Here is a 15,187-nt window from a genome sequence, read left to right as displayed (position 1 = left end):
GAGAACAGTGGAAAGTGGAAAAATCAGTGTCAAAATTAGTTTATTGAATACAGCTCACAAAGAAAGCTCTGAAGAAGAAACCCAAAATGCTTTACCAACCTGAGATTTGATGTTTTCAAGAAGCATTAGCAATGTTATTACTTCGGTGTTTGTGCTCCTACGATGATATTGTCATCATTTGCTAAATGGTTTTCTTTGAAGATCATTGGAGTACTTACTGTCTGACTTAGAAACCTGAGCTTAAATGAGTCCTTACTAATACTCAGTGAATACCAATTGCTCCCTGCTGGGTTCCAGTTACTACACTGGGACACATAGGATTTTCAGTGTTCTGTTATTTGTCATTATTTTTACTCCCATGACTTTTGATGTCAAGCTTTTTCCTGCAGCTTCCTGTGGCACCATGTGTAGCTTGGCCTTTTGATCCACTAGTAAACACTCAGGCATTCCTTATCCCACACATATCAAACCGGATACTAGTGTCACTGTAAAATGCCCTTCTCCCTCCCGTTTTAACCTTTAGCATTTCCTCCAGCTCCTCTAGTCTGTTATCATGCATTATCAATGGCCCGTCAGGGGCGGGTGTTTCCTTACAACTTTTACAACCGTTTCTCATGAAATATGTTATTCTTCATCTCTCAGCCCCCACAAACTCCCCCTTAGCCTTCCTAATATGTATGTAACCAAATAGCTCGTTTTTGCAGTTTATTCTTAACAGCTAGGATTTGCTGTAGCAGGTTTTATTTTTATTTTTTTTTCCCTTAAATTGTTGTGACAGAGGCAGTATGAAATGGCAGAAAAACACCAAGGACCTGGCCCCTGGTTCTGGTATGTCCCTCACTGGCTCTGAGACTTGGGTCAAGTCATGACCCCCTGATCCTCATTTTGACCTAAGTTCCTTCCAACTCTAAAGCTAGAATCATTGAGGATGAAAAACATTATTTCCTCAATTAATTTCAATTTGGGTAGAAATTCCATGTGGCATTATGGAAGGTCATTGGGGATGAGTGAACTTTGGCTTAGTGATGGGGTCTGTTGACTATTTGCTTTGTCACTTATTTTTACTGAGCCCCCATTTGCCCACCTGCAAAATGAAGATAATAATGCCTATATTACAAGATTATTTTAAGGATTAGATATCATAGCATTAGTGTTACTGTGTATCTGAAAAGATAAAAATAGCTAAGTCAGTGGTTCTTATTATTAATTAGTAATTTATCTCTATAGCTAACCCCATTCATTGCTTTTTCTGACATTACAAATGTATTGTTATACTGTTTTGTTTTGTTTTACAAAAAGCAAAATAAGTAAAATATTTCTCAGAGAGAGGGGCTCTGGCTGCATAATCTCCATCACAAGAGCCTCTGTGTTTAGTGCTATTTCAGCAGTTACATGGCCTGCAGTGAAAGTAACTGCTTAAAAATGACACGGTGAATCCCACCATCACATACTTACTTACTGGAATAAGATATACATGCTTGTATAATTATATTTAAAATGGATTCTACTGTCATGTTTAACTAAAAAGAACCAATAAATGAATACAGAAAGTAACCTCTTAACCCTGCTCAAAAGCAAAATATAGATGCAGCTACCATAGTTTATTCAAAGTAGTATAAATTTCTAATATTGTCATAGTATTTTCAATAACTTTGTGAGGTAGAAGTGGATATCAGAAGGAGTGGAGGTGCCTCACTGCTTCTTTTTACGGTCTAGTCTTTGGCATGGATGGCATCCAGGGTTCTTCTTGCATCTCTAGCAGCAGTTGCCCATCTTGCATCAAGGGTGGCTGAAGTCTCCATCCTCTTCTTGCCCCACTCCTCTCTGGGCCTCTGCATGTTTTTGTGACATTCACACTCCCCACCACAGCTACATGAAGCCAGGGACATTTCTTTAATGGATGAATGAATGGTTGTAATCTTTACCAGAAGAGCCAAAATGCTTATGAAGGGACATTATGTATCAGATGGCTTGAGAGCCAGTCCTGTGGTGCCTACCCTGGGCTGGGAGCTGTGGAGGATGGGGTGAAATACAAGATGAGATACTTGTCCTCCAGGAACCCAGAGGCTAGGATCCCAAACCTGTCAAAACCCAAGCAACACAGTTTGGCACCAAACACACAGTAGGGAGGGGAGCTTGAGAGGATCCAAAGGAAACCAGCTTTGACTGGCAGGATGTTGGACTCCTTCTACTTATATCTGGGCAGGTTGGCGAGCACAGGGCTGTGGAGCTTGCCTATCTGCATACACCCAACTCCACCATTGATAGCTGTCTGACAGGGGTACAAGTCACACAGACACTCAATTTTCTCACCAGTAGAATCAAGTTCATAGAGCTTCCTCATCAAGTGATACGGAAGATTCGCTGAGTTCAGTTTGTGGGAAACCTTTCGAGAAATGCCCAGCTTGTAGAAAGTGATAGTTGACTTATTATCCTTTTTCTTTTTAGAGGCGAATGACAGCAAAATATTTGTCTGCATAATTCTTGACCTTGTTATTATCAAAGTTATTTACGTGGAGGAAGCCTCCATGCCAGATCAGAGATTAAATTAGAAGTGGCAGCTGATATTCCTTCCTGGGTGGCCTGCACCAGAACACAGCCCATCAGCCTGCAGCCCACCAGCCTCCTCTCCCTGTCCCTCAGCCTCTTACCCTTTGTGTCGTCTGCTCTGAGTGTCCTCATGGAGTGTGTGGAACTCCAAAGTTCGCATCTAACAGTTGGCAGTGAATACAGCTGCCCTGCTCCAGTGCCCTGCTTCTTCCTCAAAGATCAGAAGTCTTAACCCCTAGTCCAAGCTTCTAAAGTACACACTAGACCACAAACCATTTCTTTCTTCCAGGGACGCTTTGAGATGCTTTGATTTGTTTGGTGTTTTTTTGTTTTTGTTATTTTACCCTGAGCACAACTCTAAAATATAATTTAGAAAGCAAAGGTAGAGATTTCTTGAGACTTAATAATAAATACTTTTGTCATTAATTAACATTGTTATTATAAGTTTATTCTTCCTTAGATGAACTAGAATAGGAACAATACCATTTGGTACAGACCTCTAAGCTGTCAGAATTCTTCCCGTCTAAATTTAGAGAAACAATAATAAAAAGTTACAATGAGAAAGTTAGGTTAACAGTTGTCATAAGTCACTAGCAACAAGCATGGATGATGACTACCTATGTTTACATTGTTGATTCTAATAATATAATTAATACCCATTTGTAAATGGTAGTATACTTGAATTTCACTTGTATTTCTTTGCATGGGAGTGGGCCAGGTTCAAGTAATATATTCTCAGCATTGAACTCTAAGGTCTTAAAAAAATAACCTTATTATTAAACAAAATTTATGTTTATTTTCTATTTGCCTATATATTTGATAGCAAGTATAATTAGTATTGTAAATGGTCATGATTATGTAAAAATAAGTATGCTGTTACTGGCAGTTGAATTTCATTTTTAGTTGCCTTTTTTTTCTTTTGTAGCTTTTCACCTCTGGTTCCTACATCTGGATTGTAGCCATAAGTGGACTTGTAAGTTTGATTTCCCCCTCCCTGCAATTCCCCCTGTCTTCTGGGAAAACAACAACAACAAAAAAAAAAAAAAAACAAGGAAAAGTGTGATGCTGAACTTGTGGGGAACACTCACTTGTTCCTGACATTCTCTCAGCCCTGTCAGATCTGGCTCAGTGCTACTTCATTAGTGACTAAAAAGGGCCAGTTACTTGGAAAATTGAGACAAAGGGAGCCAGTTGGTCTGAGTTTTCAAAGTAACTTGATGTTTTAGCTAAATTGTTTTCATCAGTGTTGGTTTTATATCACATTCATAGTTTAATTCATGGTGAAAAAAAATGACAGAAAATGAAGATGTTGGACCTACTAAAAATAAGGAGAGCTGTTGTGTTTGTTTTATAAAGAGACTGTTATGTGAGGGAAGAAAATAAGACCAACCAGCAAGTCAGGTGGGTTGGAACTGACAGAAGACTCATCAGGTCTGTGGCCAGAGAAGGGGAGGAAGGGAGTGAGCTGGAGGATTTGGGTCCTCCTCCTGTGGCTGGAATTTCCATCTCTGTCCCATACCCGTGGGACTTGGTTATATTTTATTTAGAAGGTATTTTAAAAGAAATTTAGACCATGAAGTTGAGTTTTATTCTTCCATCACTTGAATATGAACCCTCAACTTTATGAAAATAATTTTATAACTAGTGCATTATGGAGTATAGTTTTAATTTCTTTCTTAGAAAAAACTAAGAAAAATATAGAATAGATTCAAATGAACATGTGTAACATCAGAGAAAAAAGGCTTCGAAATAACTGCAGCCCTCTGCAGACCCTTTACATAAATCACTACTTTTGGTCCTTGTTTCCCGAGTGACTGACCTGTGTTTGGGGCCAGTATACCAACCATCCTTTCAGCCTGCTCACCTCACTCCTCACTTTCAGCTCTGTTGTTCCTCCTCTCTGTTCATTATTTTCATCTAGAACTTGATTGTTCATTCCCCTCAGCTGATGTGCTTCTGCCAATCAAAGTCACTGGTTTTCCTCTCCCTAAATATTTTCTCATTTACCCAGGACCCCATTGAGAAGCCTTCAAACCATACAAGCAATCTGGCATTCATTTTTTTTTCCCCCAGTAGTAGGGATTGAATCCAGGGGTGCTCTACCACTGAGTTACATCCCCAGCCCTTTATTTATTTATTTATTTATTTATTTTCATTTTGAAGTAGAGCCTGGCTAGTTCCCCATCTGGTCTTGAACTTGTGATCTGCCTATTTCAGCCTGCTAAGTAGCTGGGATTATAAGCGTGTGCCACCCTTCCTGGCCCATCTGTTGTTCTTAAGAGTTGTGGCTTTGGAACATCCTGGGATTAGACTGATTCTTAGGGCACAGTTGCCAGGCTCTCTCCGGTCTAAGTTCATCACCACTTGAACTGCCATCTTGATTGACAGTAATAAGAGCTGCATGAAGATGTACAGTTTCTTCCATACTACAATTTGTCTTAGTCTTTTATGGTTTTTTTCATAAAGCATCAAAAGAATTTCAAACCACTTTATTGTATGCTGTTTCATTGTATTCATTTATTATAGATTCATTTACCCTGAATATCCATTCCTTTCTTTAATAACTCATTATGTGACTCATTTGTTTTAAAACATCCCATTTTCTTTCCTCATTCTGTTTTTAGACAGCTGATTTTAAATTAAGTGCTTGCTGTCACCTCAGAAAGTTTCGTTTTGTGACATTTGATGCTCTAGAATTGGAGGTTGCACTTTTCATCTCTTTGTAGTCTTTTTAGAATCTAAAATATGCATGTTGTGGTCACAGTCTTTCCAGCAGACCTCTTGACAGGTAGTAAGATGCCTGTTTTAACTTTTTAAAAGGAATCAGAAGATTAATGAATTTTTAACACAGAATGCCCATTGCACTATGTTTGGAATTCCAGGATGATTTGGCATTTTAGAGAATCTCACTAATAATAAATACCTCTGAGCTAATTTAATTTTCACTTCTTATAGTAATTGACTCAACCAAAGTTATTAACCTCCTACTATGATCACAAATCCGTTTTCTTATTATCCTTGTTCTTATCCTTGTTCTTTATTACTATTCCACCATAATTAGATGATTCTAGCCACATTTATTTGAAATGATTGATAATAATGATAATCATAGCTGGTTTCCCTTTATCTGTACCATAAATATTGGTGCTTGTTTTACACTTTATGAATTTTTATTGTGACTTATCTAGAAAATCCACATTTTTGTTAGGAAATATTTTATATAACACAGTATGCTGTCTATAAAGATGATTATAAAGGAGGATCTGAAAATTGTCATGAGTGTCTGGTTCGCACAGCACTGACTGCAGAGTCCCTGTGTGCCATAAGAAAGCCACAGTGTGCCTGTTCCAGATGCTGATTGCTCAACACAACACAAGTTCTCTTCCCATGCAGATCAACTGACTTCCTTTTTTTTTTTTTTTGGTTTTTATGATAAATAAGATACTAAAAAAAAAAAGAAATTCATACTACCAAAAAATATACATATTTGGGGAATTGTTACAAAACCTGTTGATGAAATTTCACCTTTTCGCATTGAAACTGATAGTTCACCTAGCAATCCTTGTGTTTTTTAAGAGAAAGAGCTTTTTAAAAAAGATGTGTGTAAAACAAGTCATCTGTAATCTTCTGTCATAGAAACCAAAAAATGTACTCATGTTTTCCTGGAAAGTTGCCAACTTTGAATTGAATTTATTTTATTTAGCTAGTTATCAGTTTATTTCTTTGGGCTAGCCTAGATTTTATCTTTCCTTATATCATTTATTCTTTCATGATTATAGATGTCTCTGTATGTACACACATGTGTCATATAACATCTCAGTGGTTAGATAAAATACAGACAGTGTAGGAGTGTGAGTAGGAGCCTCTTTCTGTCCTCACTGATGTCACAGAAAAGTGTGAAGCCTAAGTTATTTTCCTGGGTTGGAGGAAAATCGTTTTTAGCTCTCAAGGAGCAGTAAGACTGCAGTTTGCCTGGGATGGTTGTCACTCTTCGGTTCCATTTTGTAATCCCTTGGGGAGGCCACCTGCTACTCCGAAAAGGTGAGGAGTATTCAGTTGTGTTTCATGAGTACTTTGAGATTATTCACATGCATCATTGTTTTTGTGTGCCTTGTCCCTCCTTTGACAGTTCTTATTTTTTTTTTATAAATTTTTTATACCTTTATTGCATTTATTGATTTTTATGTGGTGCTGAGGATCAAACCCAGGGCCTCGCACATGCTAGGCGAGCGCTCTACCGCTGAGCCACAACCCCAGCCCCAACGGTTTTTATTTTTAATACTAATATTTAATATTTTAATTAACAGTTTTCATGAAAGATTACAAATTTTTTTTGGAAGGCTTGGTTGTAATAGTCCAGTGAAATATCACAGTCTATGCCAGGGCTTCAGGTATTTTAGGAAAACTCCTGCTTCCATCGTTTCACCACCATTGCATTCAGTTGTTCTTCTGAATGTCTTTGGTGGAAGACTTTCAAAAACTGAAGCCACTCTATATATTCATAATTCTACTAGTTTTGTTACACATTTATACTTTTTTTTCCTTAAAGAAAGCTTTGCTTACTTATTAAACTTTGAATTCTTTTTGTGGTTCTACTGGAGAGCCTTGAAGACATCAATGGCCCAGCACTTCTTCATTTTCCGAGGTTTTATGAATCATAGTAATGAGTCATTACCACTGGGATGGGCCCTGATTCTCAAAAGCTGAGGTCTTGCACCTGATCTGATTCTTATGTGATTCAAATAGAAAGGGGCTGCTTTTGCAATTTTTCTCTTTTTTTACAATTCACATATTTATCATCGTTTGGTCCTCTTCTAAGCTGCTTAAGAGCAAGTTACCAGACGGGCCAATACTTCTCAGTCTCAGGATTCTGTGCCTCAGTGTGTCCCTACTCTGTACCCACAGTCATTGCTGCCTGTGTTGTGCTTCTGTCCAGTACCCCAGACTTTGACTGTCTTGTGATCAAGCAGTGTTCATGTGAAAAAAAAAAAAAAAAAAACTTCTACACAATAATAAGATTAGAAATGTAGATTGACGTAGGTTATTTAGAACTATGAATGTGGTTTGAGTTTGATTGTTTTCTGTAGGCAGTGAGCATCTTGAAAGTGTTTTAGACACACTTGAGGTGATGCGAGATTGCAGCAACCTCACCGGGTTGTGAATAGGGGAAGGGAAGAGGAGTAGTCTGGAAGGAGTCAAGAGGGCTTTTTGAGCTGATTTGCCTTTGTCTCAATTGAAAGACAAAAAATAAAAACACTTTAACTGAAAAAAAAAAAAATGGAAATAGCAGCGTGTAGCATGGTAATGTTAGCTTCCTTTGGAATAAGTTTGGGGCCCAGGCTGCTTCTCGGTGGTGATAATGGCATTTGGGTCCTCTGCCTTCTCCTGCCTGTGTATGTCTTTCTCTTTATACTTCCTTTTCTTCCTGTTTATCCTCATTTCTCTTAGATTTCTTCTCCAGATCCAACTAAACTAGGGTTTGGGGTAAGTCATCTGCTGCTCAAGGCCTTCAGTTAAATTTAAGGATTTAGGTTGCTGTTTGGCAGTTAACTAGAAATGAAGATGGGGCTGTGGGAGCAGTCAGGAGGTTGCTGGGTTTACGAAGCGCCGTGTGCAGAGTGGACAATGACAGCAGCCCCTTAGGAAGCCTCCACCCTTCCGTGGCTGAAGTAGCGGTTGGGATCCCAGCCAAGTCGAGTGCTGGGGGGTCCCTGATCCCTCACACACAGGCTCACACTGGTTTCAGGCGACTCACCCTTGCTCTCTCCCTCCTCCTCCATCCTCACCTCAGGCTGCCTGGACCACCAGAAGAGAGCCCCCATACTCTGCTTTGGCAACCACAGCTCAGTCCAGGGCTGGCAGGTGATGTCCCACTAGACAGGCCTTACACAGGGAGGCAGAAACTAGTGGAAATGTAGTTTTAAAATGCTCTAAGCAGGATAAATGAAATGCCAGTATCTTGTTGAAGCTAGAGAACAGAGGTACCTTATAAACTACACTATTAATGTTTATTTCTGTAGTTTATCTTTTACTTACAACCAAAGTGCATCCTCCTTAAGGACCCTGTCCAGATCTGTCCTCCTCGTCAGCTCTCAACCCATGTGCCCCACACTCCAACAGTGCGGGTGTTCACTCTTCCCAAATGGCGCAGCCTAGCTCAGGGTTCTTTTACAAACACATGGCACTTACTACACACCAGGCACTTGTGGAAAATTCTATTATTTGTTCATATGTTTCTGTTTGTTCACGAATATGTGTTTAACATTTTTTTAGCCCCATCTTCTGGGCCCCTCCCTACAGGCACTGCATGCCCTCTTGACGTCAGACTTTGTTCTGTGTCATACAGAAAAGAAGTGATGAGAGCTTTGTCCTCTCAGAGGCCTTAAGAGCCATTGTGTGGTTCCACCATTGCCTGTTCCCTTTACCATGAGAAAAGCGTGGGCCAGGGAGGGGCTGATCCTGGTGACCCCAAAATGACAACAAATAAGTCTTTGTCATAAGCTGCTGGGATTTGGGATGCTTCATTTCCACAGTATAACCTAGCAAAAGCTGCCTAATAGTTCTTTTCTAAGCACTTTACAAATATTGTCTTAATGAGTTCTCATAAAAATCGGATGAAGTTAAGTGCAGTGGCATATGCCATAATCCCAGCAACTCAGGAGGCTGAGGCAAGAGAGTTGCAAGTTGGAGGTCAGCCTGGACAATTAAGAGAGATCCTGTTTCAAAATAAAAAATAAAAGGGGTTGGGGATGTAGCTCAGTGGTAGAGTGTCCCTGGGTTCAATCCTTGGTACGAAAAAATAAATTAAACAAAGCAAACTTGATAAAGTAGGAATATTTGTTTTATAGGTGAAGAAGCTGAGATACAAAGAAATTTAATTTCCCAAACACAGTAGCTGATTAGTAGAGACTGGGTCAAGTTCAGACAGTATAGCTTTAGTCTTTATGTTCTTAAAAAATAGGTTTGTATAATCTCGTGGAGTTTTTTCCAACTGAATTTCTTCTTCTCCCCACATATCCCCTTTCTAGCAAAACCTTGTTCAAGTCCTGACTTACTCCTTTCCTGAGTCAGCCCTGTCATTTGTGTTTGTGCATGTGTTCCTAGGGTCACTTAGCCACTGAACTATATCCTCAGCCCTTTTTCTGAATTTTTGAGGTAGATTCTCACTAAGTTGTTAGGCTGGCCTCAAACTTGTAATCCTCTTGCCTCAGCCTCCCAAATAGCTGGCTTGTGCCACCACACCCACCTTCATATATACATACATACACATACATATACACATATACGTATATGTATATATTCATAAATGTAGTGCAAATACTTAACGAGGTCTACCCTTTCAACAAGCTTTTTTTTTTTTTTTTTTAGTTTAAAATACATCATAGCTAAGTGTGGTGTTGCACATCAATAACCCCAGCTACTTGTCAGGTCACTGCAGGAAGATCACAAATTTGAGGCTAACCTGGGAAATTTAGTGAGACCCTGCCTCAAAATGAAAACAGTAAAAAGGGCTGGGGGTGTAACTCAGTGGAAGAGAACTTCCCTAACATTGTGGGGCCCCAGGTTCGATCCCCAGTACTGCAAAATAAATTAATTAAGAGTGTGTATGTGTGTGTGTGTGTGTGTGTGTGTGTGTGTGTGTAGTTGGTAAATGCAGAGTGTTTTACACTAGCTCTCTAGAGCTTGTTCATTTTGCATAACTGAAATTTTATGCCTGTTGATTAGCAATTCCCCTTTCCCTGTCTTCCTCAACCCCAGCCATTGGCAGCCACCATTCCACCCCTTGATTCTGTGAATTGGACCGACCTAGATTCCTCAGGTAAATCATGCAGTATTTGTCTGTCTTGGGCTGGTATGTTTCACGTAGCATGAGATCCTCACCATTCATTTATATTGTTGCTTGTTGCAGTTTCCTTTTTTTTTTTTTTTTTTTTAAGGCTGAATGGTACTTGATGGTATACATATACCACATCTTGTTTATTCACTCATCCGGCAATGCACACCTAGACTGTTTCTATGTCTCAGCTGTTGTGGGTAATGCTGCAGTGAACCTGGGAGTGCAGCAGTCTCTTCCAGCCCTAATATGTCACCAGAAGTGGGATTGCTGCGTTATACAGTAATTCTATTTTTAAATTTTTTAGGATCCTCTGTACCATTTTTCATAGAGGCTGCCTCAGTTGCATCTCCACTGAAGAGTGCACAAGGGTTCCCATTGTCCCACTCCTCCCAACACCTTTCTTTTGTTTTATTGTGTTTATAATAAGCATCTTGACAAGTATGAGATGGTATTTTCTTTTGGCTTTGGTTTGCATTTTCCTGATGATAAATGATGTTGAGTGTTGTTCTTTGAAACTGATAGTCATTTATGTCTTCATTGGAAAATTGCCTTTTTTGTTTGTTTGTTTTTACTTTTGAGTTGTAGGAGAGTCTTCTTTCAACTTAGTAATCATAAATTATTTTGTATAATTCCCAGTTCCTAGCATAATGTCTACCATTTGGTATATATTCTATAAATGTTGAGTTTTAAAATTTTCATATTATCAAAAGAGTAGTAAATTCTGTGCTAGAAAATGCTATAATGCTATGTTAGGATGCTTTCAACCTTGCTGCCTTCTGAGTTCTCAGCATGCTCTCTGCATTGCTGGAGTAGTACAGGGACTTACAGATGATGTTGCTGAGGTACAGGTTGCACAACTGACGTGTGTTGAGCTGTAGCAGAGGCCAATGTTGTGTCCTGAACCACCAAGTCCAGTGCCCTCCACTGCACACCTTGAGGTCCAGGTCTGATCCAGGTCTGATCCACCCAAGGAGGCTTACACTCAAAGCTCTCTGTTCTTCCCTTCAGCACACCACAAGATGAGTCCCTTTTGATCATCAGTGAAGACAGCATTCTGGAGGGTGGTCTTGAGTGCGAAGCTTTAAAGTGTCCAAGCAATGAACAACATAATCAACAACTTGCTGTAGCCTTCCTTATGAATTCTGTGGGATGACCAGTCCCAAGAAGATGTTGTCTCATTGACAGCCTGTTTTCCTTGACATAAAGAATCTAGCCTGGGACTGGGGTTGTGGCTCAGTGATAGAGCGCTTGCCTCACATGCATGAGCCCCTAGCTTTAATCCTCAGCACCACATATAAATAAACAAATAAAATAAAGGTATTGTGTAAAAAAAAAAAAAATCTGGCCTATGGTTATGCTTTCTCTTCAAAGAGATCAGGGTATTTAACTGTCCTCCCGCTATGCTGGGTTAAGTACCCCATCTTCAACAAAGTCATTGACTTGCGTTTCTCACATTGTCCTGTGTAAGAATCTGAAGTAAACAATGGCTGAGAGAAAATTTAAAGGATAATTTTTAAAGTATCAGGCTAATTTAGTGGTGCTGCTTGTTACAGAAAAAAGCAGTGAGGGTACAGAGGTTGCCACCAAGTACCCTGCTTTCCCACGGTGAGATTCACAGCTCAGAGCGTTTTTCCCATGGGGTCAGACATCGTCCTCTTAAAAGATTTGAAGTCTCAAATCAATTTTGATTATCTCTTAAAATATGTGTGTGTGTTTTAATAGAAGACTCTGGTGTTCCTTCCTCTTTGGGACTGTTGATAATTTCTCTTCTATCTTGATGACAGCCTCTGAAAAAGGACTATGGTAATATCAAAACATTATTTTGAATTTATTGTTTTTTTTTATATAAATGTGGCTTAATTAACACATTTGTAACTTACATTAATTGATGTTAGGTGGGGACATTTTCAAGGTATCAGAAGTTTTTTTATTTGTTAAAGTATTTTTATTTTGCAAAAACCCCATCTCTTATAAAACTTAGATTGTATTTCTATAAATATCTAGATCTTCATATTCACTTATTTTGAAAAACTCTTTTTCTCTTTGTTTATTAAGATGTTACATACAATAGAATTTTCGAGGTTTTTGTTTTTGTTTTTGGTACCAGGGATTGAACCCAGGGTGCTTAACTACTGAGCCACATCCCTGGCCCTTTTGTCATATAATTTTGCCTTTTCTAGATATTTGTGCCTTTAGAATTATATAGTAGGAAATCTTTTACATTTTGCATCTTTCACTTAACATATTTGTTTACAGATTTTTGTTTTGTTGTTTTTTTTGAGGGGGTTGTTTGTTTATTTGTTTTTGAAACTGGATCTTGCTCTGCTGCCCAAACTGGCCTCCAATTTCTGTGCTCAAGTGATCCTCCCACTCCAGTCTCCTGAGTAGCTGAGACTACAGGTGTAGCACCTCACCCCACAAACACGCTTTTTGAGATTTGTTTATTTTATTAACATTCATAGTTTATTAATATTCATTTCTTGTTATTTTAAGTTTAATTAAGTTTAATTAGCTGTGCCACAGTTTGTTTATCCATTCACCAATTGATCAACATCTGGGTTGCTTCCAGGTTTGGATTATCATGTAGAATTCTGCTATGCACATTACTGTATCCGGGTGGGTGTACATATATTTTCACTTCCCTGTGAGATTTTTGACTCACCTGGTAAGTGAATATTCAACAATAAGAGGTTCTACCATATTATGTACAAAGTGGCTATACCATTTTACATTTCTGCCCTCAATGCAGGAGAGTTCCAACTGTTCTACATCCTCCGCAACACTCGGTATTCTCAGTCATTTTATCTTTAACTATTCTAGTAGATGTGTAGTGGTATTTTATAGTTTTAATTTGCATATTTCTAGTGATGATAAGGATCTTCCATATGCTTATTTGTCATCTGCATATCTACTTTGGAAGTGTCTTTTCAAATCTTTTGCCCATTTTTTTCCATTGATTTATTTATCATTTTATAGTTGAATGAAAACTTTCTGTATTATGAATTATGCACTTTCTTGGACATGTTTTCTAAAAAAATCTATCCCAATCTGTAGCTTGCCTATTTTCGTAACTGTGTCTTTGAAGGAACAAAATTTTGAAATGCTCACTGATTCATTGTTAGCAATTATTTTTAAGTTTCTGCTTTTGATGTCATACTTAAGAAATTTTTGCAAATCTATCTCAAAGATTTTCTCCTACATTTTATTATAGAATTTAGTAGTTTGGGGTGTTTATTTAAGTCTCTGATAAAGTTTGAGTGTAATACTTGGGAGGTAAGAGTTCAGATTTATTTTTTTCCACATAGATATCTAGTTGTCCATCATTATTTGCTGTATTCTCAATTTTTGCATTACCAAGGAACCTTTGTGAAAACTCAGTTGACTAATGTAGGTGTATTTCTTGACTCTTTTCCATCCTAGTGATTTAATATGTCTATCTTTACTCCAATACCATACTGCATGGCTTTAGTGGCTTTATGATCTGTCTTGTGATATCAAGCAACATAGATCCTCCAACCTTTTTATTCTTTTTCAAAACTGGTGTACCTGTCTTAAGAATGTTGGCTGTTTATATACACTTTAAAAATAAACTTGTAAAAATAAATTAATTAAATAAAATAAACTTGTAACTTCTTCAAAAAAGGAAAAAAATAAGTGAAGTTTTGCTTGGGTTTACATTGAAACTATAGTTCAACTTGGAAAGAATTGTCATAGTGAAGGTTTTAAAATATGTCCACAAATTCTTTTACAATCCAAAAGGTGAATCTTATTTCCCCTCCTTCACACTATAGACTGTACTTGGTGACCCACCTATAATTTGATAGAATGTGGCAAAAATGATGAGAGAGACTCCCAAGAGGGGCTCACAACAGACACAGCTGCTTTTGTCTTGATTTCTCTTGGATCACTTTCTCTTGAGGAAGCCAGCAGCCATAACATAACATGAAGACACTAAAGTTGCCTGTGGTCATGTCCACATGGCCAGGAACTGTGGCCTCCTGCCACCAGTCAGCACTAACTTGCCAGGTATGTTTTTGAACCATCTTAGAAGCTCATCATCCAGACCCAGCTAAGTCTTCAGATGAATACAAACAGGCTGACACCTTGACTTCAGCTTCATGAGAGACCTTGAGCCATAACCACCCAACTAAGCTACTCCACTATTCCTCCCACAGAAATACTGCTTTAAATCTGAGCTTCAAGTAAGGTATTATTCAATATCAATAGCTTATACAACCATTTTAATAATGTTGTCTTCTAATCCATGAACATGGAATGCCTCCTTCTTGCAGTTTTTGAATTTTCAATGTACAGACCTTGCACATCTTTCATTAAATGTATTCCTAATTCTGATTTTTATACTATTGTAGTTATTTTTATAGTTTTTCCCCAACTATTAGTTACTAGTTGTATAGAAATGTAGTTGACTTATTTATTGCTTGTATGTTCTGCGACTTTGCTAAATTCATTTACTATTTCTGTGTGTAACTTTACTGTGAATTCTTAGGGTTTTCTACATGCATGATTATGTCATCAAGAAATAAGTTTTATTTATATTCTTTACTTCGTCCTTTCCAATCTGTCTTTTATTTTTCTTGTTTTACTACACTAGCTAGCTAAGACCTCTAGTACAGTGCTAAATAAAAGTGATGAATGGACATCCTTGCCTTGTTCCTGGCCTTAGATTGAAAGCATTGTATTTTTCACCATTGAGTTTATATCTATAAATCTACAGATCTTTCTAGTTCTTCACATTCACATTTGGTTTATTTTTAGTCCAATGTAAGAAACAAGTTTCAA

At 38.1% G+C, this 15,187-nt stretch overlaps 1 protein-coding gene across 2 annotated transcripts in view; it reads left to right on the top strand.

Annotated features, from left to right (window-relative positions):
* Window positions 1-15,187, top strand: part of Ubac2 (UBA domain containing 2) — a 156,179-nt gene that overhangs the window by 97,619 nt on the left and 43,373 nt on the right. For both annotated transcript variants that reach the window (XM_026399703.2, XM_026399695.2), the window contains one exon: window positions 3,476-3,523. In XM_026399703.2, coding sequence (XP_026255488.1) covers window positions 3,476-3,523 — 48 coding nt within the window. The remainder of the gene's footprint in view (window positions 1-3,475; window positions 3,524-15,187) is intronic.

The sequence above is a fragment of the Urocitellus parryii genome, chromosome 2, assembly GCF_045843805.1.
Source record: "Urocitellus parryii isolate mUroPar1 chromosome 2, mUroPar1.hap1, whole genome shotgun sequence".
Lineage (NCBI taxonomy): Eukaryota > Metazoa > Chordata > Mammalia > Rodentia > Sciuridae > Urocitellus > Urocitellus parryii.
The sequence above is the reverse complement of the archived record's forward strand: the minus strand, read 5'-3'. Positions and strand labels throughout refer to the sequence as shown.